The following is a 25876-nucleotide window of genomic DNA, read 5'->3' on the forward strand; positions in this document are numbered from 1 at the left end:
AGTGGTAACTCAAGGCAAGGTTTGTCTGGGCAGGTTTCATACTGGAAAAATGGTCTCCTTTCTTATCCCTCTTCTGTAACATACTTTGCATCTTTTTTGCAACCTTCCTTTCCTTAGAGAATTGGGGACTTCTCTGAAGAAATGTATTCCTGGGACTATACAGTCACTTTCAGTTCCAGAAGTACTGTGGCCCACCCCTTCCTGATTGGCAAATATTAGGGCAGTGATCACTATGTCCTAAAACTGAAGTACTGTGCCTGTCTGGCCTGCACATTGTGATAGCATATAATTGGTAAACAGTGCCATGTGCATGGCTGGCTGCTTGTATCACACTTTTGTTTTCCACATGGCACATTCTGGCTTGGGGACCTGTGTAGTGTTACCTCGTACAGTGGTGGCGGTGCTGCTTTTTCCATGTATTATGGGCAAGGTAAGGACATCCCTTTTGTTCTTGACCACCAGAAAGTTGTTGCTACATTGGGCTCTGTTCTCACCCTTTTTGAGCGGTTGCCCAATTAGTGACTTAGGGAGGCCTCAGTACAGCACGCTGTGGTAGCTCTGCACGCTGTGGTAACTCGTGCAGAGAGGGATTTGAAGAGAGGGACACTTGTGTAGAAAGTATCCTCGTAGACGTGTGGTAGATAGATCACTCAGCGGTACACGGAGGTAGAAACGGGAACACCTCTCTTTACATCTTCCGTTACTATACAGGCAGCATAAAAGAACTTGAAGTGAAAATAGACACAGCCCTTCTGGCAAAACAGGAAAAGCAAAACAAAGTAATATACAGTCTAATTACATGTGCGGCAATCTGCCAGCTCCGGAGAACTTAGCATCCACAGGTTCAGTTTTTCCTTCTAAGGACACAAAACGCTGAAGTTCCTCTCTTCAGCCCTACTGAACACTGGCTGCCTCTGGAGGCCGACTATTTCAGCCCCAGACCAGACCCTGGGGTGGAGATAAGGTGGACAACCTCCCACCCGCTCTATGGTTGTCCACAAGAATCTAGCCCTTCAACAAAATGACTAATTAACCCCTGACAACACTTTATGTGCTGGAGGAAAACTTCTGTGTTTTAAATTGCTGAAGCCATTAGCCTCAGCGAAACATATTTCCCCTCCAGCACCTTGCCAGTGACTTTGTCACATATCCCCTCCCCCTCTGTCCAAAGTCAGGGGGTTTTGGCACCTTCACTCACTAAACAGCAAAGTCTGGGCAGGGCATCTGCGTTAACATGTAACTTCCCTGGCCTGTGCTCCACATGAAAACTAAAGTCCTGAAGCGCTAGAAACCACCTTATCCCCAGGCATTCTTCCCCTTCTTTTCCCGCATCCATCTCAGGAGCCCATGATCAGACACTAGCCTGAACTTCCGGCATAACAGGTAGTATCTCGGGGTTTCGATTGCTCACTTGATGGCCACGCATTCTTTCTCTACTATGGCATAGTTCTTTTCAAAGTAGTTTCCTACTCAAGTATAGGACTGGATGTTCGTCCCCATCTATTTCCTGGCACAACACAGCTCCCAAACCGACCTCGGGGAAGTCCGTCTGGCGCACGAACTTGTTAGTGAAGTCAGGTGCGACCAAGACTGGCTGATTGCATAGGGTGAGCTTCAACTCTTAGAATGCCATCGACGTCTTTGTGCCCTTGAGAAGATCAGTCAAGGGGGTGGCTATCATGGCGAAATTCGGGATAAATCGACAATAGTATCCCACAATTCCCAGAATCGCCCTAACCTGCTTTTTGGAGACTAATTGCGGTCACGTGTGGATTACCTCCACCTCATCTAATTGTGTTTTATCTCGCCCCTTCCAACGACTTAGCCCAAGTATTTTGTCTCTTCTTTCCCCAAGGTGCATTTTTTTGGGTTTATGGTAAACCTTGCCTTCCTCAGTGAATCCAGCACCGCCTGGACCTTCTGCAGGTGACTTCTCCAATCTGGGCTAAAAATCATTATGTCGTACAGATATGCTTCAACGTACTTTTTGTGAGTGGCTAGGATCCGGTCCATGGCGCTCTGGAAGGTAGCTGGGGTTCCCTTGTAGTCCAAATGGCATCCTGGTATACTGAAAGCACTCGTCAAGTGTAGAGAAGGCAGTCTTCTCCTTGGCACTTGGGGACAGGAGAATTTTCCAGTACCCTTTCGTTAGGTCCATGGTGGTGATGTATCTGGCTGACCCTAGCCTCTCAATGCGTTCATCTACCCGGGGTATTGGATATGCGTCAAACTTGGACATCTCATTTAGCTTCCTGTAGTTCCTGTCGTTACAGCAGTGCCACTCTCCATCCAGCTTCAGTGCAAGGACAGTAGGGCTGGACCACTCGCTCTTTAACTCCTCAATGACACCCAGGCTCAACATTCTCCATACCTTCTTGGAGATCACCTCGCGGCAGGCTTCAGAAATCCGATACAGCCCTTGGTTCACCCTCACATGTGGTTCACTCAGGATTTTGTGCTGTACAACCTGTGTACATCCTGGCAACTCCGTGAACAGGTCCCGGTTCTGCTGATGCAGCTCATGACACAGTTGTTTCTGGGCCGGTGACAGTGTCTCTGCCACTGTGAAATCCTCGACCCTGGCTTCAGGTCTAGCCCCCAGGCATGTATCTTCCACCGATTCCCTGTCTCGGTGCGGTTTGAGCGGGTTGATGCGGTACACTTGGTACGGCTTTCTTCTCCCTGGCTGGTGGACCTTGTAGTTGACATCACTCAGTTTTTCAACCAGTTTGTCTGGCCCTTACCACTTGGCCAGGAACTTACTTTCCACCGTGGGGATCAACACCAACACCTGGTCTCCAGGGCTAAACTGTCTCAGTCTCACCGACTGATTGTAGACCCTTGCCTGGGACTCTTGAGCTTGAATGAGGCTCTCCCTCACAATCGGCATCACCTTCGCGATTCTGTCCTGCATCTGGGCCACATGTTTGATGTTGCTTCAGTGGGGTGTTACCTCCGCTTCCAAGGTCTCCTCTGCAATGTCCAGAAGTCCCCGAGGGTGCCATCCGTATAACAGCTCGAACGGCGAGAACCCCGTAGAGACCTGTAGGACTTCTGTAATTGAGAACAGTAGGTATGGTAATAGGCAATCCCAGACCTGACCATCCTTCACAACTTTCTTAAGCATAGACTTCAAGGTCTTGTTGGACCTTTCTACGAGGCTGTCCGTCTGTGGATAGTACATAGATGTCCTGAATTGGGTAATCTGCAAGACTTTACTTAACTCTCTCATTACCTTGGACATGAGCAGGGCTATACTCCTGGCTGAGGAGTTCCTCAGTGGTACCGCCTCCAGGAACCGTGTTGCATTAAGCCCCAGACCACAACCTAGGGTGGACGTAAGGTGGACTCTATGGATGTCCACAAAAACCCAGTCCTTAAACAAATTGGCTAGTTAACTCCTCGCAACACTTAATGTCCTGGAGGAAAACATTTGGGTTTTATATTACTGAAGCCATTAACCTCAGCGAAACATATCTCCCTTCCAGCACCTTGGCAGTGACTTTGTCACAGTGGTCAGTAAAAGTATCATAGATGGCATTGATCTGCCTAAAGGATCCCCAATCCCATGGCATGTCTGCATAGATCAATAATGTGATCAGGCAGAAATGTATGCTTCAGAATGGCCGATCATAAAATCAGACATTGTGATAGCCAGTGGTCCAAATATAACACAGACTCGCTAGTTATTATAACAGATATTTCTGTAAGTATGGCCAATTTACAATCTTAAAGTTTCCAGCGGCAATATTATGGACACAACAAATCCTCTTTGAAAAATCCCTTGCTTGCGCAGTGTATTGTAAAGCCGCCCTTGCGCAGTATCGATCGGGGAGTCATGCATGCGCCGTAACGAGCGGCTCCGGCCGCACAGTCAGTGAAGCTGGGTACTACACACAGCTTCAGTGCGCACACAGCCACTCGTCACGGTGCATATGCAGCTCCCCTATCCACACTGCGCAGGCTCTACGATACACTGCGCAAGCGCAGGAATTTTCAAGGTGGATTTCAGTGACATCCGCACAACCCCGGGAACATCATTGCAATTGCGTGGGTGGCGACAGCCATGACTGAATGAAATGAAGCACACCCCTATGACTAAATGAGCAGGTACCGATAACTATATAAAGTACTTTTTGGCACATTATTAGACCGCTGTTTTTATTGAAAAAACATGTTAGGCTAATTTCACATTAGCGTTTTTTTTGTGCAGCGCATCGTGCGCAATACAAACGCATGCAAAAAGCGCATCATTTGCATTTTTTATGCGCATTCATTCTCTAGGTGTTAAAACCAGTGTCTACACATATTTACGCCAAAACCGCATGCACACGAAAACGCAAACAATCGCATGTCCATGCGCACGCCTGCGCTCCCATAGACTGTAATGCGTTATTTTATCGCATTCAGTGCGCAAGCGTTTTTTTGACGCCTTTCAACAGACCCAAAAATGCAACAGGTTGCGTCTTGCGCGCCTAGGCGCACACGACGAAAATACGAATGGCACGAAAAGGCAGACGAACAAGTGCAAACGCAAGACCATGCGCATGCCATCTTAAACATAGGTACGCATGCGCATGGACGCGCACGATGCGCTGCGCAAAAAAACTCTAATGTGAAACCAGCCTTAGTGATGCACCTTGCATCACGAACAACGCACTGGGGACAGTTTACACGCTAAAAGGACATGACAGGTTACCTTTAAGTTGTGTGGGTCACATGGACTGCATTTCCCCTAACTAAGCTGTGCGTGTCACAGTGATACATGTGGGTTCATCCATATCTCACCCTACTGCTATTATCTTGCTTAGCTCATTCCTGCTTCTGAGGTTCTTGTCATCGTAGGTGCCAGTAGGTAATATTCCATCTTTTTGCACAGGTTTCCTGAGGCTCCATACCCTATCATGGGACTCACCTTTCGAATATACAGTGGGGAAAAAAAGTATTTAGTCAGTCAGCAATAGTGCAAGTTCCACCACTTAAAAAGATGAGAGGCGTCTGTAATTTACATCATAGGTAGACCTCAACTATGGGAGACAAACTGAGAAAAAAAATCCAGAAAATCACATTGTCTGTTTTTTTTTCATTTTATTTGCATATTATGGTGGAAAATAAGTATTTGGTCAGAAACAAGCAATCAAGATTTCTGGCTCTCACAGACCTGTAACTTCTTCTTTAAGAGTCTCCTCTTTCCTACACTCATTACCTGTAGTAATGGCACCTGTTTAAACTTGTTATCAGTATAAAAAGACACCTGTGCACACCCTCAAACAGTCTGACTCCAAACTCCACTATGGTGAAGACCAAAGAGCTGTCAAAGGACACCAGAAACAAAATTGTAGCCCTGCACCAGGCTGGGAAGACTGAATCTGCAATAGCCAACCAGCTTGGAGTGAAGAAATCAACTGTGGGAGCAATAATTAGAAAATGGAAGACATACAAGACCACTGATAATCTCCCTCGATCTGGTGCTCCACGCAAAATCCCACCCCGTGGGGTCAGAATGATCACAAGAACGGTGAGCAAAAATCCCAGAACCACGCGGGGGGACCTAGTGAATGAACTGCAGAGAGCTGGGACCAATGTAACAAGGCCTACCATAAGTAACACACTACTCCACCATGGACTCAGATCCTGCAGTGCCAGACGTGTCCCACTGCTTAAGCCTGTACATGTCCGGGCCCGTCTGAAGTTTGCTAGAGAGCATTTGGATGATCCAGAGGAGTTTTGGGAGAATGTCCTATGGTCTGATGAAACCAAACTGGAACTGTTTGGTAGAAACACAACTTGTCGTGTTTGGAGGAAAAAGAATACTGAGTTGCATCCATCAAACACCATACCTACTGTAAAGCATGGTGGTGGAAACATCATGCTTTGGGGCTGTTTCTCTGCAAAGGGGCCAGGACGACTGATCCGGGTACATGAAAGAATGAATGGGGCCATGTATCGTGAGATTTTGAGTGCAAACCTCCTTCCATCAGCAAGGGCATTGAAGATGAAACGTGGCTGGGTCTTTCAACATGACAATGATCCAAAGCACACCGCCAGGGCAACGAAGGAGTGGCTTCGTAAGAAGCATTTCAAGGTCCTGGAGTGGCCTAGCCAGTCTCCAGATCTCAACCCTATAGAAAACCTTTGGAGGGAGTTGAAAGTCTGTGTTGCCAAGCGAAAAGCCAAAAACATCACTGCTCTAGAGGAGATCTGCATGGAGGAATGGGCCAACATACCAACAACAGTGTGTGGCAACCTTGTGAAGACTTACAGAAAACGTTTGACCTCTGTCATTGCCAACAAAGGATATATCACAAAGTATTGAGATGAAATTTTGTTTCTGACCAAATACTTATTTTCCACCATAATATGCAAATAAAATGAAAAAAAAACAGACAATGTGATTTTCTGGATTTTTTCTTCTCAGTTTGTCTCCCATAGTTGAGGTCTACCTATGATGTAAATTACAGACGCCTCTCATCTTTTTAAGTGGTGGAACTTGCACTATTGCTGACTGACTAAATACTTTTTTTCCCCACTGTAGCATGTTTTTAACTTAATGTATAACAATGCTACCATATTTTATATACTCATAGGGAATCAAGTGATTATCACTACCATCTTCTCATGCAGCTAGGGATATCGGAGTACTGGACGTCCAGTCTATGTGCTACATTCTGCTCTTTATCATACAGAGTAGAGTTGTTATGATCATGCGGCTCTCTACATCATATGGAATGACAGTATCTAGGTGCTGTTAATATTCATCCAGGTGCAACACCCTTTTCTATCATAATGTTGTTGTAAGTAAGGTATACTGTTATCATGATATACATTGGGTCACGTTTATTGTGAACTCGTCCACCGGTGATCTGTTGTGGGGGATATTACAGTTGTGACTGTAATATCGATACCTATTTTTACTATTTCTGTTGCTTGTAATCTATATATTTCAATCAGAGGATTTTGGTTTTGGTGTGTATTGCATGTGTCTTCTTAAAAGTTTTTAGATGTCCAAATTTCCCAATAAAATTGATCTTTATGTTTTGTTAACTTCAGCTGTGCGCATCACTATGCAGTGCTTTTTTCTCTTATGTATATACATTGTCCTTTCTCTACATGATGAAGTACCCCTATCTAGTTATTATTTATGATATATACTGTAGTGCACTTTAGCTATCTATATTCAGTATGTGAAAACGACTGTGCAAATGTCCGTCTTATATCACTTCTTTGTTCAGAATCATAACATTGAAGCGGTTGAAAGAAGTGACATGTTCATTCTTGGGACGACTTCTGTTGTTCACAGCACAAAGGGAAATATGCAGCAAGAAGTATGGCAAACCCTCTGGTGAAGCCACTTCAATAAAATGACCACAGGGAAACCTCGGCAACTGCGACATTCTCTAAAGGACGCTTGGTGCACATGGCCTATGGTGTTATTACATAGCGCAAGTCTAGGAAAACATCAGGAATTGTTTCTGTGCTTAAAATATTACAATAAAGCCTTAAAAACACAGGATTTCCTAATTCTATACCTACAATATTGTAAATTTGTTATTATTATTTTTATGTTAGGGTCATCCATCAAACTTGAGGAAAAGTACGGAACAAGGCCATCCTAGTCCTGGCATAGTGGAAGAGACTGTGAATAAACATGAATCAACGGAAAAGGTAGAGCCGTTATATTGTATAGTAACCAGAGCACACCAGATCTCCAAACTAACTGGACTGAAAAAGATCCCAGCCAGTCATCGGCAGAGCAAAATTACGTGTATGTCTATAGGGCAAAAGTAAAAGTTAGTGCTGCTGTACTCCTTCACGGAAGATACACACATCAGAGACAGACACAATTGCGGTCCAAATCACAGTCTTTTGGGTGGTGTGAACACTGTCCTACCGACTTGTTCATTTTTTGTGCATGGCTCATGTGTGTTTTTAAACAATTGTAGTCCAGTATATTTTTCTTTGAAAAGCTCTGACATTTCAGATAAAATACACTATAAAGTGGTCTGCTCCCAGTGCTTCTGCAGATGATTGTACGTGTCTGTATATCAGCAGATACATGTCAGTTAGCTACAGCAGTACTGGGAGCAGCTGGTCAAGGGTGGTATGGGAAACCTAAATGAATTTCCCTGTTAATTTTGGCAATGTTTTTCCTTCATATTACAAGCTTGTGATTAGGGTCTTCACCCCTCTAGGTGAATTATGTGTTAAGGGGGCTTTACACATAGCGATATCGCGAAAGCGTCACCGATTTTGTGACGCAGCAACGATATTGCTAGCGATATCGCTATGTGTGATACTTACCTCCGACCGGCTCCCCCGCTGTCTGTCGCTGATCGCGCGAGATCTTGCAGGTCCATTTCTCGTCGGGCGCTTCCTGCTGGCGCCGACAAGCGACGCGCGGACGGAGGACGTCATGGGCGCCGCGTCTGAAAGGTGAGTAACGACCGCTGCTGCGTCGCTTGTGAGATCTGCCTGTTTGGCAGCTCACTAGCGACCATTTGGCGATGCACCAGCGATCCTGACTGGGTCATATCATGGTCGGGATCGCTGGTGCATCGCTAAATGTAAAGGGGCCTTTAGTCTGTAATGTCTTATCTTGTTTGTACAAATTGCCTCTGAATTATAAAGTGCTGTGGAATGTGTCAGCACTATACAAATATACATCACATTGCCCATTGTGGCTTCTTTAGACTCCTACTTTCTGTTGTTTCACGAAATTTTAAAATGAGTTTGACCCTAGTTTTTATATTGAAGAATCTAATGAGTGTGTGCAAAAGTCATTGTGATGGGAGGGAAGAAGGTGAGCTGTGACATCATCTATTGTGAATGGTGGATCTTGTGTTATCTACTGTATATAGAGGTGTTATCAGTCATTGTACAGGAGGAGGAGGTGAGCTGTGACATCACCTATTGTGAATGGTGGATCCTGTGTTATCAGTTGTATATAGAGGTGTTATCAGTCATTGTACAGGAAGAGGAAGAGATGAGTTGTGACATCTCCTATTTTGAATGGTGGATCCTGTGTTATCAGCTGTAAAGTATATAGAGGTGTTATCAGTCTTTGTACAGGAGGAGGAGGTGAGCTGTGACATCACCTATTGTGAATGGTGGATCCTGGTTTATCTCCTTTATTTAATAATAATAATTTTATTTCTATAGTGCCAAACATATTCCGCAGCACTTTACATTATAGAAGGGACTTGTACAGACAATAGACATTACAGCATAACAGTAATCACATAGATCACCAGATACTAAGAGGAATGAGGGTCCTGCTCGCAAGTTTACAATCTATGAGGAAAAAGGGGAGACACGAAAGGTGGATGGTAACAATCACCATAGTGTAAAGGGCCTGTCACACTAAGCGATATCACTGGTTTTTGTGACGTTATAGCGATATTGCTAGCGATATCGCTATGTCTGATATTTACCTCCGACCGCTCCCCCGCTGATTATCGCTGATCGCGCGAGAACATCCTGGACCGTTTCTCGTCGTCAGCTTCCTGTTGGGCTTCCTGTGGCCCCGACGAGCGACGCGTGGACGCGGGCGGGAGGACGTCAGGATCGCCTCGTCTGACAGGTAAGTAGCGTCCGCCTACCGCTGCTATGTCGATGGTGAGATCTGCCTGTGTGGCAGCTCACTAGCGACCACTTAGCGATGCACCAGCGATCCTGATCGCGTCACATCGCTGGTCGGGATCGCTGGTGCATCGCTAAGTGTGACAGTACCTTAAGAATCAGGTGTTCATGTAATGCTGCATGAACCGGTTATCAACCTAAGTATGTAACAATACAGACACAGAGGGCTATTAAATGCATAAAGCATGTGAGAACATGATGCGAGGAGCCTGGTTATGGTAAAAATTTCGAATGGGTCACACAGGGATATTTAAGTTAATGCGTTGAGGCGGTAGGCCAGTCTGAACAAATGCGTTTTTAGAGCACGCTTAAAACTGTGGGGATTGGGGATTAATCGTACTAACCTGGGTAGTGCATTCCAAAGAATTGGTGCATCACTTGAAAAGTCTTGGAGACGGGAGTGGGAGGTTCTGATTTTTGAGGATGTTAACCTCAAGTCATTAGCAGAACGGAGGGTACGGGTAGGGTGGTAGACTGAGACGAGGGAGGAGATGTAGGGTGGTGCTGAGCCATGGGAGTGCTTTGTGGGTGAGGGTAATAAGTTTAAGTTTGTACTGGATTCTGGAGTGGATGGGTAACCAGTGTAAGGACTGGCACAAGGTAGAGGCGTCGGTGTAACGATTGGTGAGGAATATGATCCTAGCTGCAGCATACAAGACAGATTGGAGAGGGGAGAGTTTGGTAAGAGGAAGACCGATTAGTAGAGAGTTAGAATAGTCAAGACAAGAATGAATAAGAGACAATAAGAGTTTTTTCAGAGTTGAAAGTAAGAAAAGGTCGAATTCTAGAAATGTTTTTGAGGTGCAGATAACAAGAACGACCTAGTGATCAGATGTGGGGGGTGAATGAAAGCTTGGAATCAAGTATGACCCCAAGACAGCGGGTATGTTGCTGGGGAGTAATGGTGGAACCACATATGGAAATGGCAATGTCGGGCATAAGTAGGTTAGTAGAGGGAGGAAACATGAGGAGTTCAGTCTTTGACAGGTTCAGTTTCAGATATAGTGAGGACATGATGTTAGACACAGCGTTTAGACAATCGCCGGTGTTTTCTAGAAAGGCAGGCTTGATTTCAGGAGAAAAGCGTATAATTGGGTGTCGTCAGCATAGAGATGGTACTGGAAGCCAAATCTACTGATTGTTTGACCAATAGGGGCAGTGTACAAGGAGAAGAGGAGGGGGCCTAGAACCGATCCTTGGGGGACCCCAACAGTAAGGGGAAGGTGAGAGGAGGAGGAACCGGCAAAAGATACAGTAAAGGAGCGGTCAGAGAGATAGGAGGACCAGGAAAGAACGGTGTCCTTGAGGCCAATGGAACGGAGCATAGTGAGGAGGAGCTAATGATCTACAGTGTCGAATGCTGCAGAGAGATCCAAGAGAATTAGCATGGAGTAATGACCATTAGATTTAGCTGTTAGTAGATCAATAGAGACTTAGTGAGGGGAGTTTCAGTAGAGTGTAAAGAGCGGAAACCGGATTGTAGAGGGTCGAGAAGAGAGTTATCTGAGAGATAGCGGATAAGACGGGAGTGGACCAGGCGTTCCAGGAGTTTAGAGATGAAGGGAAGATTAGAGACAGGTCTATAGTTAGCGGCACAGTTTAGGTCGAGGGATGTCTTTTTAAGTAGTGGATGTATGATGGCATGCTTAAATGAGGAGGGAAAGATACCGGAAGAGAGAGAGAGGTTGAATATTTATGTTAGGTGAGTGGAGACAGCAGGGGAAAGAGACTGGAGGAGATGTGACAGAATGGGGTCACTGGTGGAAGTGGTAGGGCAAGAAGATGATTACTTCTTCTGTGACTGGTTCAAAATCAGAGAGTGAGCTAGATGCAGTGGGGGAGGGAGGACAGTGCATGGTATGAGGAGATTGGAAGATAATTTCCTGTCGGATATGGTTAATTTTTTCTTTAAAATAATTGGCCAGATAGTCAGCGCGGAGATCCGTGGTTGGGGCCTGCACTCTTGGGTTGAATAGTGAATGAAAAGTGTCAGAGACGTTTAGGGTTATTGGACAGTGAAGTGATGAGGGTGTTGAAATAGGTTTGTTTAGAGAGGTGAAATGCAGTGTTGTATGTTCGAAGCATAAACTTATAATGGATGAAATCTTCGGGTAGATTGTTTTCTCCACAGACAATTGGCGTGTTTGCAGTGTGTGCCACTGTTGTCGCCGTCTGTGCCGAGTTGTTCTATGTATAGGAGGTGCAGCTTCATCCACGGCACTTTGCAGTGTTTCATTGTAATGCTTCAGTGCAGAGTCAGGACATGAGAGGGAGGAGATAGGGGCCAGTGATGACTGCAAGTTCTTCATAAGTTTCTGGGTGTTAATGTCCTGTATGTTTCTATAAGTTTGGAAAGTGTGGGTGACCTGAGCGGGATGGCAGTTCTTGATAGAGAAAGAAAGAAGGTTGTGGTCAGAGAGTGGGAGAGGAGAGTTTGTAAAATCATCCACTGAGCAGAGCCGGGAGAAGACCAAGTCGAGGGAGTTTCCATCTTCATGTGTAGAAGAGTTAGTGAGCTGCAAAAGGCCGAAAGAGGAGGTTAGAGATAAAAGGTGAGAAGCAGATGGTGAGAGGGGAAGAGCAATGGGGATGTTGAAATCACCCATGATGATGGTGGGAATGTCACAGGAGAGAAAATGTGGAAGCCAGGTGGCAAAGTGATCCACATTTTTTTTTTCTCATTAGCAATCAAACTAAGTTGAGACAGCAGGACACAATAAATGTAGTGAACAGATAAACAAGTGTCCAGGCCTACATGGATCATAAACCACTTTGAAAAAGTTACTTGACCTCACAGCATAAGGGGACAAGCAGAGTAAGTTGAAATAACCATATACCATTTCATATGCTTGCTAAGATGAATAGCTATGGCTGACACATGCAGGATTCAGTGCAGGAGATTGAATGAGTTAAATACCTGTATGAAGAGAATAGAGATGAGTGTCAGATTGTCCCATGGTATAACTGCCAGTACTTTGATCAAATGTACTTCGATTACATGTACATAAATGCACCCCTACTCTAGAAAATAAGAAGAAAAAAAGATGGTGCATAAATTGGTCAATTCATGTATGCCCAGCAGACAATTACAAGGCAGTCTTTTTTGTTATGAACCTATTCTAATGTGAATCCTCTCCTGGGTTGATAGCCTACATTTATATGGGTAGGTAGGATCCTTCTGTTATTAAAACCGCTATAAGTCTATGTATGCAAGTATCAAAGACTGCCTGTCACTTCCAAACAAATAACAGGTGTGAACAAGTGCTCTCTAAGAGTAGCCACCTCCATATATAACTAACAAATAAAGTTCCACTCTGTAGTGCTATAGCATGCAATCATGACATATATGAAATTAGAATAGCATTACTGCTCTAGAAAATAGGAAAAAATGAAAATTGTTAGCATATAAATTTGCCACTTCATGTAGGATCATATCAATATAAATGTAGGCTATCAACCCAGTATAGGATTCACATTAGATAGGTTCCTAAAAAAGATCGCCTTGCTCTGACTGATACTGATGGGTATACATGAATTGGCCAATTTATGCTCCAAGTATCTTCGTTTTTTCCTATTTTCTACAGCAGTAATGCTATTCCAATTTCATATATTTCATGTTTGCATGCTTTAGCGTTACAGAGTGCAACTTATTTGTTAATGATTATACATATTATTTTTTATTCATATATAAATATTTATATAATATGTGCACACACGCCTCAGCATTAAAATTGCAATACCAAGAATGAAATCACATTTGGCTAGACGCATCACTGATCTGCAAACTATGAAATAATGGAAACAACATTTTCAAAATGTCTTCAGTGTTGAGCCTGAGCTACGTGCAGAAATCCCAGCACCTACAGCTTTGTTTGCTATCACTGAGGTTACTAATAGTTAATGTCTGAAGAAGGTTCTGCCAAGCAAAGGTCATGTGGTCTCCAGATGGAGAAAGGAGATGGAATGGAGGTGTCACATGGTTACCGCGACAGTGTGGAGCCATAAGACCGCAGCGTCTGATTGCTCCTACTCCGGCGCTGAGAAGCACTTCTTCATTTTAAATGTGTTTATTTCTTCTGGCAGAACAGGGGTTAATCGGCCAGGTTGGAAATCCCTATGTTCACAACTGAGCTTGGTTAGCCACTTCTTTCCCCTTTATAATCTGTGCTCTATTACAAATCCTTGTCAGAGCTAGCATATACTGCATGGCTAACAGAAGGAGAGGAGTTCTCATGAGAAGAAGAGTTGGAGGAGTAAAGGAGAGTTAGAGGAGTAATGTGTGACTGTTGCTTAGTTTGTGTGTGTGGTAATTCCTTATCCTTCTCTGTTTTGGTTTATTCCCCTATCTCCTCGATCCGGTGCTTTCTTCTGTTATATGTTAGTGAATATTTTGTATGTCTGTAGTTTTCTGTTAACCCTTGTTTGTGTTGCCTTGTTTGTCGGATTGGTGTACTACATTCAAAGTAGCGCTCCTGTTCCCTGGGTGGGGGAAGAGAACCGATAGAGGGCTAACTCAGAAGATAAGGCAAGGGTGGAGTCCCTGGCATCTTCACCTTCAGATGTATCCCGAGGAGTAGGGCAAGCTAGGGCGCCCCCTAGTGTTAGGCACAGGGAAGGAGCCCTTGGTCCCAGGTCACACGACATCTGTGTCGTGACAGGAGGTCTGTCCTTTTCAGTGATGAGTCCCGCTTTTGTCTTGGATCCAGTGAAAGCCAGAGATTGGTCTGGAGACAACATGGGCAACGCCATGAAGGGGCTTTACGAGGGAACATGACACCATTCCACCTCCTGGGATTATGGTACGAGGTGGGATGATTTACTGTAGCTGAACCCCTCTAGTCTTCATTCCAGGTCCACTAAAGCTTCATTGTTACATTAATTTGGTCATGGAACCAGTGGTGCAGCCATTTTTTCAGAATGTCCCAGGAGCCGTCCCAACACATTAACACCAGGCTTCATGTTCCTCATGCTACTGTCAGCACTTCGCATGGCCTAAGCCTGCTCCCATGGTTGCAGCATCTTCGGACTTGTCTCCCATCGATCACATCATTAACGACATTGGTCATTATTACACTGGAGCTGCCGACAATGGATCCTGATGATTTGACCAAGTGCATTCAGTGCGGCATTAATAGCCTTCAGTGATAGAAGCCGAGGCTGGAAGTGTCGGGATTTGTGCACGAGGCACAGACTTCAGACCCAAGAAATGCACTTTGCATATCATTAACATGTTCATTAATCCTATGATTTCCATAACAATATACAGCTTTTCCTTCTTGGTGTTGCAATTTAGCAATTTCTGTGTTTAACAGTGCAGATATACTCTATATACATACATGCATGTATATAATACTGTATATCTCATCTCTTGGCATCACAGACTTGGCCCTATCTTGGATTGCGTCATACCTAACAGACCGGACATTCAGCGTCTCCTACTCGCACACCACCTCACCGCGCCCCCTATCTGTCGATGTCATGCAAGGTTCAGCCCTTGGGCACCTGCTCTTCTCCATTTACACCTTCGGCCTCAGACAGCTCATAGAATCACATGGCTTTCAGTATCAGGTCTATGCTGACAACACACAGATCTACATCTCTAGGCCGGATATCACCTCCCTACCAACCAGAAACCCACAATGTCTGTCCGCTATTTCATCCTTCTTCTCTGCTAGATTTCTAAAACTTAACATGGATAAAACAGAATTCAGCATCTTTCCATCATCTTACACAATTCCCCCAACAGACCCATCCATCATAGTCAATGGATGCCCGTTCTATCCAGTCCCTCAAGCTCGCTGCCTTGGGGTAATCCTTGACCCTGATCTCTCCTTCAAACTACATATCCAAGCCCTTTCCACTTCCTGCCGACTCCGACTCAAAAATATTTCACGGATCCGTACATTCCTCACCCAAGAATCTGCAAAAACCCTAGTCCATGCCCTCATCATCTCCCGCCTTGACTACTGTAACATCCTGCTCTGTGGATTCCCCTCTAACACTCTCGCACCCATCCAATCTATCCTAAACTCTGCTGTCCGACTAAGCCACTTATCCCCCCCCACTATTCCCCGGCCTTTGCCAATCCCTTCACTGGCTCCCCATTACCCAGAGACTCCAAATCAAAACCCTAACCATGGCATACATAGCCATCCACTACCTGTGTCCTCCATACATCTGCGACCTCGTCTCCCAGTACTTACCTGCATGTAACCTCCCATCCTCACAAGATCTCCTTCTCTACTCTGCTCATGTCCTCTTCTTACAATCGCATACATCCCCCGTACACTAGAACGCTCTACCCCAACATATCAGATATCTACTATGGAAACCTTCAAAAGGAAAAGGAACCTGAAAACCTACCTCTTCCGACATGCCTACAGCCTGCAGTAACCACCAAACTGTTTCACGACCACGACCATCTACTGTATCCTCTCACATCCCTTGTATACTGTGAGCCCTCACTGGCAGGGTCCTCTCTCCTCCTGGAACAGTCGTGACTTGTATTGTTTAAAGAGAACCTGTCACCAGTTTTGACCTATAGAAGTTACGGCCCTCACCTTTCAGGGCTTGTCTACAGCATTCTATAATGCTGTAGATAAGCCTCCAACCCGGAAGAGAAGAAAAATAACTTTTATTATACTCACCTGCGGGGCCGTCCGGTTGAGGGGTGTCATACTTCTTAGTCCGGCACCTCCCATCTTATGATTGCCATCCTCCTGCTTGCTTCATATGGATGACGCATCCCTGCGTCATCCACACTGGCTCCCCGGCATCGCACTCCTGCGCAGGTGTACTTATCTGCCCTGTTGAGAGCAGAGCAAAGTACTACAGTGTGCAGGCGCCGGGAAAGGTCAGAGAGGCCCAGCTCCTGTGCACTGCTGTATTTTGCTCTGCCAAATAAGTACTCCTGCGCAGGAGCACGATGCTAGTGAGCCAGTGTGGATGACGCAAAGACACGTCATGCACACGAAGCAAGCAGGAGGGATCGTAAGAAGATGGGAGGTGCTGGACCAGGAAGAGCGACACCCCTCGGACCGGACCGCCGCGCAGGTGGATATAATAAAAGTTATTTTTCTTCTCTTGCAGGTCGGATCAATGGCTTATCTACAGCATTATAGAATCCTGTAGATAAGCCCTGAAAGGCGATGGCTGTAACATATATCGGCCCAAACTGTTTAAGATTACTGTACATGTTTTTATTATGTATACCCCTCCTCACATGTAAAGCTCCATGGAATAAATGGCTTAATAATATATATATTACTGCAGCAGTGACGTGGCTTAAACACTGCTTCATCGGATGTTTCTCTGACGCGCTGTCCCTCACTGCTGCAGACAATCACAGCCTGATGACAATAATAGACATTTGAATCGTGATTATATATTCCATTTGTTTTGTTGCAGAAAGTGAGAACTGAACCTACGACAACAGAAGAGAAGGGGGCAATCTGTGTGTCCTACAAATGGAAAAACAAAGGCAAAGAGCACGACATTACAGGTTTTAACACACCTATAATTGACTTTGGAAAAAAAACTCTTCTTAAAGCAAAGCGTTCACAAACCAAAAAGTTCGGTTACCTCTTTATCCTAGCCCAGAAACTTAACGCAATTGTCAACCCTTGGGTGCCATGTGGAGCCATAGAAAAAGATGAGCTACTGGAGTTAAGCTTCAAGAAAATAACAGGTACTGATGAGATTGTAGGCCCGGAAACTTCTAAATACCCCACGTTTCATAATGGTTTATTTTTTAAAGTGAAACAGCATGGGAAGACAAATGGGGGCCAACCTGTGAAAATCATCCGGAAGAAACAGTACTACTGTAACCACAATCCCATGGCTGTTTTTGGCTTCCGGGATCAGACAATCAATCAGGCTCTTCAAAATGATAAAAGGTTTACAATAAATGGTCAGTTCAGCCTTGAAGATTCAGAATGTGGCAGACATAGCAGTGATGTATTATTATCTGAGCTTCTTACATCTGACATATACACCATTGTCATGCTCAGACGAGATACATTTAGTGAGCCTAATAAGAAATCACCCAACAAAACTTTGGCAAAGAAAAATGTACAAAATAAGGAGGAGGGCCGCACATCTCCCTTACCTGGCACATCAGCCCCTCGATCTGAGCCGTGTGTGGACCCCACTGACCAATTTGTCTCTTCACGTCTCAGCTTCAAATTTTCAAATGATTTTCAAAAACTTGTTTCAACCGTTGGGCAGCAAGAGCTACAGTCTCGACTTCTAAATGATTACACAAAAGATGTTCTGTACAAGGATCCAATGTCAGCGACAACCTTCCGACTACTGTATCAGCATCTAGACAATGTCGCGTTACTCACATATGACACTGATGGTGGAAGTAAATCAGGCACCCTCTTCCTTCTTACTGAGACCCTGGGTCTCACCTGTTACCATGTGGTGAAATTGCTCATTAAGTCACGAACCGCTAAAAATGTTCAAGTTATATTCAATTATGAAAGTAAAGAAAATCCGAATCCATACTATGGCAAATACAAGAAGGTTCTGTGGTTTAATGAGCAGCTTGACTGCGCTATTCTGCGGATTGAGATATCCCCATCTCCTCCAGGCTTGTTAGAACACTTAGCTCCTCCACCACAGGAGGGTGCTGTCTGTATCATTGGTCATCCCAGAGGCGAGCACAAACAAATCGATCCGAAATGTTCAGTGATCGCCTTTTCTCAGCGTGCTGAATCGATTTTGGGCACGTTATTGTCTGACCGATCCTATATTCACATACTGACACAATACAACTTCAGACGTATGTGTGACCAGACCTTGACGACCTACGATTCCTGCTTGTATTGGGGAGCGTCAGGCGCTCCAGTGTTGAATGATCACGGAGAGCTTGTAGCGGTCCACACAGGGGGGTATCCTGCTGACACACACCTAAAAAAGAAGAGTGTGATAGAGTATGGAAGGAGTGCCGTGGACATCATTATCCACGGGGCCATTAAAATTCCAGAACTTTCTGACACTTTCAGAAAACTTGTTAATAAAAAAGAAAATTTGTCAAAGTATCTGCAACCTGGAGGCCACCCGGTAAAGATGCAGCCGGTTATCAGACAGCTTAAAAAGCTATGGGAAGAAAGTGTCAAGAAAGAGGAGCAGAATTCTGGGGGTCACCCGATAATGATGCAGTTGGTTGTCAGACAATCAGTAGAACTGGGGGAAGTTAGCGACAACCAATTGGAGCCGGATCCTGAGGGGCACCCAGAAAACATGCAGCCAGTCATCACACAGCCTATAGAGCCAGGGGAAGAAAGTAAAAGCCAAATGGAGCCAGATCCTGGAGTCGATGTCGATGATATACCTGACTCACCAATGGAAATCTCATGAATTAGTCATGTACTAAGTAGCTTGGGGATACATTCAACTGACTTTCCAATATGTACTGTATAACCTGCTAACTTGATCTTCTGTAGGCTTTGTTCCCACTTGCAAAACTGCTGCATTTTTCCATGTTGGTGTTTGCTCCAAAACACAAAGTAACAATCTGCTCTGATTATTGCGTTTTTGCTGCCATTTCTTGATGCATTTCCCCCCTTTTTTATGCGTCTTTGAGGCAACATTGTTTTATGCATTCCTTAGTAGAGAAATTCTGAGTTTTTCAGACTTCTTTGTGGAAAAAAAGCACCAAAAAATGCACAGTTCATCACTTCCATAAATGCAAAGTGTCTGGAGTTTTCATGAAATCACATGCACTCTACTTGAACTGCTAAACTCAACAGATTTCCTGCTCGGAAGAAAACAGCGTTTTGCCTACATAGGAACATCCTCTAAGTCATTTCTCAGCTTTTTGGGGCAAAATATGTCCTTCCTAGAGTTCTAGTCACCGTGTTCATTAAGCTGCATGCACCTTGCATAATATAAGTATGCAAAATAATTATTTTCACCAAAGCATCCCGTCCCCAAATTATTATAAATAGACCGCAGACCTAACTGGGAAGAATTTTACCCCCAAAAATGTGAATTCTTGTGTTTATTTAACTCTTTAAGAATCAGGTGATTTTTTTTTCTTCATTTTGTATTTTTGTTTTCTCTATCGCTTCATTGGGGGACACAGGAACCATGGGTGTATGCTGCTGCCACTAGGAGGCTGACACTATGCAAATAAGAAAGTTAGCTCCTCCGCAGTATACACCCCACCGACTGGCGCTCAATTACTCAGTTTAGCTTAGTGTCAGTAGGAGGTGGACACGGGTCTTTCATTAGACCCTTATCTACCTCAGTGTTCGTCGTTTCTTTGCAGGTTCCGGAGGGATACAGAGTGAATAATCACATCTGTATTCCCACAAAGAGACTATGAGTACGGCGTGTACTGCCACCCCGTATCCTCATATGTCTACCGGCCAGGAACACTTATGCGTTTTCACCTTCTGTCTCTCACCCACTCGCCTACCACAGCCTGTCGGTGGATGGAGACACGGTCTGCAACTGGATATGGGGTAAGTTAGGACTGCAGGAGGTAAGTATCAGCAGGCTGGGCCCCTCTCTCCTTCCCTTGATAGTATTCCCCCTGGGCGGTGGGGAACGGGCAAGCTTCCTTAGGCGGCATTACCTGTGTTTAGCGTTCTCAGCGCCGCGGAACTGCGGTTCTCTTTAGGCCTCCGCGCCCTCCGGCTGCCGCCGTTTCTAATTTAGGCCCCATCTTCAGTTCGGGCCTAGTTCTGAGGCGAAGCCACGCCCCCATTTTCAGGCGGGCTTTTTTCTTCTGTGGAACAGTCCCGAACGCCTGGCGCCGCCCACCACTTCACTGAGGGCTAGAGATGTCGCAGGGGCCCGCCCTCTCCTCCCAGTCATCCTATAGGAGTGAGTGGAGTTTTCTTATGCTCCTGACAGAGCGGTTAGCTCCGCCCCCTCTCTTGTGAGCTGATTCCCGCCCACAGCTTTCAGGAGCACGCTTTTTACCTCACAGCTTTTACTCAGCCTGTCAGCTGCTCGTCTTCGCTTCAGCGTGCTGTGTACACAGGTTCCGTGAGTAGCTCTGCGCTGCAGACTGACACCCTCCTCAGCTCTCCGTCCCCTAACCGTCTGGCACTGTTAGTGGGTTAGCTCATAATGTCGAATTCTAAACCAATTCGCTCTGCTTCTTCTGTGGTAGTCAGTCATTTTGCATGTTCTTCGTGCAAACGCAAGTTTCCATCAGGTCAGTCCTCTCCCCTCTGTCAGGACTGCAGCAAGCCCACTGAACCCAACGCCCAGGAGCTCCCGGTTGTCCCAAGTGAGGCCCCTATCCCAGGGTGGGTTTCCTCTCTGTCTCAATCTGTGGCGGAGCTCACCAAGGTGTCCCAGACCTTGGTGTCCGTACTGGATAAGTTGCCACTGCAGGCTTCTGCAGGACCCAGCAGGTCACAGGATGCCCCGGTCGAGCCTGTTAATATTAGGCACCTTCCAATGTCTTCGCTCATCATTCGGAGTTCCAGAAAATTCTTTCCAGAGAGAGAGAAAATCCGACCAGGCGTTTTCAAAGAGGAAAACGCCTTGTGGTGTTAAATCCTTTTACGCCGGAACTCATTGCAGACTGGTCAGCTTCACCGGCCGTGGACCCTCCGGTTTCAAGACTATCTAACAGCACGGTCCTTCCGATTTCTGGGGGAGCATCTCTAGGAGACACTAATGACAGAGTCATAGAATCTTTTGCTAAGTCAGCCTTCGAAGCGGCGTCTTCTGTTCTAAGCCCAGCCTTCGCTTCTACTTGGGCTTCTAAGGCCATAGCGAAATGGGCTATGGACCTCCGCCAAGGCATTTTGACCGGAGACCAGCCAGAGCAGCTGGCAGATCTCGCCGACCAAATTTCGCATGCAGATGACTATTTGGTCTCGGCCTCCTTGGATGCCGCATCCTGCGCAGCTCAGGCATCAAGCAACTTGGTGGCTATTAGGCGCACAGTTTGGCTTAAGGCTTGGCAAGCGGACTTATTGTCAAAAAAGTCACTCACCAGTTTACTGTTTCAGGGATCGCGTCTTTTTGGCGATAGGCTGGACGAAATCATTAAGGATGCCACTGGGGGCAGAAGCTCCTTTCTTCCCCAGTCAAAATCTCGTCGGCCTCCTCCAAAACGTCAGTATCGACCCTTTCGGCCTTATCGTTGCTTCACAACAGCAGATACGTCTTCCCACCAGCAGAGGCCTCAACCGCGTCAAGATAGAAAGAGAGTCTCTTTTAGGCCCACTCCTTCCTGGCGATCTCATTCTTCCCAGGGTAGATCTACCAGAGCTAGACCTGGAAGATCTTCCTCCGCATGACTGGAATCAGAACACCGGAGCATGCTCCCAGGTGGGCGGCCATCTTCTTGCCTCGGTGGAAGACGCTTGGGTCAGAGAAGTTGTATCTTCAGGATACAAAATAGAATTTGTTTCTTGTCCTCGGGATCGATTCTTCGAATCCCGACCCCCGAAAGACTCCGCCTTGGTGCCGGGTTTCTTTACAGCCATCACCTCTCTTCTCAAGTCGGGAGTGATTGTTCCAGTACCAGAAAAAGAGCGATTCACAGGTTTCTATTCGAACCTGTTTGTAGTGCCGAAAAAAGGAGGCACAGTTTGGCCCATTCTGGACTTAAAACTACTGAACAAAACGGTCCGTCTGCGACATTTCAGGATGGAGTCCCTTCGTTCAGTAATCGCTTCCATGGAGGCATAAGAATTCCTGTGCTCCATAGACATTCAAGACGCCTATCTACATGTCCCAATCTTCCTGGGTCATCAAAAGTTCCTGCGTTTCGCGATACATCAGGATCACTTTCAGTTTGTCGCCCTGCCGTTCGGGCTCGCCACTGCTCCCAGGGTTTTTACAAAGATCATGGCAGCATTGTTGGCCAATTTGAGGATCAGAGGTCTTGTGCTCTTCCCGTACCTCGACGACATCCTCATCAAAGCTCCATCCTTGCCCCAGGCTCTCGAAAGTCTGACCATTGTCTGCGACACACTTGCTCGATTCGGGTGGATAATCAACACAAAAAAGTCCTGCCTAGTTCCAACACAACGCCTTGTGTTTCTAGGCATACTTTTCGACACTCGTCAGGCAAAGGTCTTCCTTCCCGACGAAAAGAGAGTAACTCTTCGGCGGGATGTTCGTTTGCTTCAGGGCCCCTGAATCATTTCCCTCCGATCAGCCATGAGAGTTCTAGGGAGGATGGTTGCAACGTCGGAGGCGATTCCCTTCGCCCAATTCCACTCAAGACCGCTTCAGCGGGCCATTCTGTCACAGTGGAACAAGTCTGTCTTCTCACCGGATCATCCAATCCGACTCTCATTTCGGGTCAAGCTGTCCCTCAATTGGTGGCAAACATCTCCTCTTATTGCCCAGGGCCGATCGTTCCTTCCGGTACATTGGCAAGTGGTGACGACAGATGCCAGTCTTCTGGGCTGGGGCGCAGTGTTTCGCCATCTCACAGTACAGGGCCGTTGGTCGAGGCAGGAAGCGTCTCTTCCGATCAACATCCTAGAGGTACGGGCTATTTTCCTGTCCCTGATTCATTGGGACAAGCTGCTCAGAGGTCTGCCAGTCCGGATTCAGGCGGACAATGCCACAGCAGTGGCATATATCAACCACCAGGGAGGGACTTGGAGTTCCTCGGCGCTGGCCGAAGTATCAAGATACTTAATTGGGCAGAAATGTTCCAGCGATATCCACCGTACACATTCCGGGTGTGGAAAACGAGGCCGCCGATTTTCTCAGCCGCAAAGGCCTCGCGGCAGGGGAATGGTCCTTGCATCAGGAAGTCTTCCATCAGATTTGCCTTCGTTGGGGTACTCCGGGCGTGGATCTGGTGGCGTCCCGCCCGAACAAGAAAGTTCCACGGTTTGTATCCAGGGCCCGCGATCCCCTCGCGGTGGGCGCCGATGCTCTGACCATTCCTTGGTCACAGTTCGCGCTCCCCTATCTGTTCCCTCCTCTTCCTCTTCTTCCCAAGCTGTTGAAGAAGATCAAGGCAGAAGGGGTACCAGTCATCCTCATCGCGCCGTATTTGCCCAGAAAGTCTTGGTTCGCGGACATCGTCAACCTTCTTGAGGACGCTCCTTGGACACTTCCAGACAGACCAGATCTGCTGTCTCAGGGTCCGATTTACCACCCCAATTCTCGGTCGCTCAATTTGACGGCGTGGCTATTGAGACCACGGTACTGAAAAAGTCAGGGTTTTCAGATCGGGTTATTCACACAATGATCCGGGCTAGGAAGCCTTCATCTTCCAAAATATACTATAGACCATGGAAGGCATATTTTCGTTGGTGTGAGTCCAATCGCGTTTCACCAATGTCTTTCTCGCTTCCTTCTATTCTAGCATTCCTCCAGGTAGGCTTGGACGGGGGTCTGGCCCTTAGTTCTCTAAAGGGGCAAGTTTCGGCGCTTTCAATTCTTTTCCAGAAGACGCTATCCTCTCGGCCGCAGGTAAAAACCTTTTTACAAGGGGCAGCCCATGCAGTTCCTCCATATCGGGCTCCAGTGGATCACTGGGATCTCAATTTAGTCCTAGAGGCTCTACAAGGTTCCCCTTTTGAGCCTCTCAAGGAGGTTTCTCTATCTCTTCTCTCTTGGAAAGTGGCCTTTCTAGTGGCCATTACTTCCATCCGACGTGTCTCGGAGTTGGCAGCTCTTTCTTGTCAACCTCCTTTTTTAGTGATTCACCAAGGTAAAGATGTTCTACGGCCTCCACCGTCCTTCCTACCCAAAGTGGTATCTGCTTTCCACTTGAATGAAGACATCGTTCTACCTTCTTTCTGCCCGGCTCCAGTTCATCCTCGGGAACGCTCCTTGAACAGACTAGACCTGGTCAGGGCGACGAAGGTCTACTTGGCTAGAACCAATGCGTTCCGGAAGACAGACTCGCTTTTTGTCATCCCAGATGGGGCTCGAAAAGGCTTGTCGGCCTCTAAGGTGACTATTCCGCGCTAGATCAGATCGGCTATCTTAGGGGCTTACCGGATAAAGAACAGAGTGCCCCCTTCTGGGATTAAGGCTCACTCCACTCGGTCAGTGGGCGCATCCTGGGCGGTGCACCACAGGGCTTCTGCGATGCAGCTCTGTAAAGCTGCAACCTGGTCCTCTGTTCACACTTTTCTAAAATGTTACAAGGTCCACACCTACGCTTTGGCGGATGCCAGCCTAGGAAGAAGTATCTTGCAGGTGGTGAGTCCGCTGACCTGATGGAAGTTTTGTTTCCCACCCCAGGGACTGCTTTGGGACGTCCCATGGTTCCTATGTCCCCCAATGAAGCGATAGAGAAAACAGGATTTTTGGTTGCTTACCGTAAAATCTGTTTCTCGGAGCCTTCATTGGGGGACACAGCACCCTCCCATGTTTTCAACTTCTGTACTTTGTTCTATGTAATATAGTTCTAGTTGAATTGTTGGTTTACTCTATATTCTATTGCTTCTCCTACTGCTTTCTTACTGAGTAACTGAGCGCCAGTCGGTGGGGTGAATACTGCGGAGGAGGAGCTAACTTTCTTATTTGCATAGTGTCAGCCTCCTAGTGGCAGCAGCATACACCCATGGTTCCTGTGTCCCCCAATGAAGGCTCCGAGAAACAGATTTTACGGTAAGCAGCCAAAAATCCTGTTTTTTCTTCCACTACTTCAGAGGCGTAACTTTTTTATTCTTCTGTTGACATCGCCGTGTGAGGACTGGTTTTTGCGGGACAAGTTGTAGTTTTAATGACATCATTCATTTTACCATTCAGTGTACTGAAAATGGGAAAAAAAAATGTAATTGGGATGAAATGGGGAAATAAAGCCATTCTGCTATTGTTTTTTTAAAGGAGTCTGTCTCCACATTTGATTACAAAAAAAAAAAATATTTATTTTGACAACTTTTTTCTAATCCTTTTAGAGAGCTTGAACCTGCGATCATTCGATTGGTGATACCCAAAACTTCAAAATCACAGTAATGCTATATAAATAATGTACATCACACACTCATATGAAGGCCATCGTGTGGCTGGGCTTCACAGGAGTACCAAGATGGCAGTCATAGGGGCCTTCAGAATGTGTGCTTATATGAATTACTATTGGAAATATACACTCACTGGCCACTTTATTAGGTACACCATGCTAGTAACAGGTTGGACCCCCTTTTGCCTTCAGAACCGCCTCAATTCTTCGTGGCAGAGATTCAACAAGGTGCTGGAAGCATTCCTCAGAGATTTTGGACCATATTGACATGATGGCATCACACAGTTGGCGCAGATTTGTCGGCTGCACATCCCTGATGCG

At 46.1% G+C, this 25876-nt stretch overlaps 1 protein-coding gene across 2 annotated transcripts in view; it reads left to right on the top strand.

Moving 5' to 3' along the window:
* LOC141048453 (serine protease FAM111A-like) overlaps positions 1-25421 on the top strand; it is a 68826-nt gene extending 43405 nt beyond the window's left edge. For both annotated transcript variants that reach the window (XM_073544009.1, XM_073544010.1), the window contains exons 7-8: positions 7570-7665; positions 17047-25421. In XM_073544009.1, coding sequence (XP_073400110.1) covers positions 7570-7665; positions 17047-19002 — 2052 coding nt within the window. In that variant the 3' untranslated portion in view covers positions 19003-25421. The remainder of the gene's footprint in view (positions 1-7569; positions 7666-17046) is intronic.
* Positions 25422-25876: the final 455 nt, after the last annotated feature.

This window comes from Dendrobates tinctorius, unplaced genomic scaffold (genome assembly GCF_039654945.1).
Source record: "Dendrobates tinctorius isolate UK_male_01 unplaced genomic scaffold, ASM3965494v1 ptg000136l, whole genome shotgun sequence".
NCBI classification, from domain to species: domain Eukaryota; kingdom Metazoa; phylum Chordata; class Amphibia; order Anura; family Dendrobatidae; genus Dendrobates; species Dendrobates tinctorius.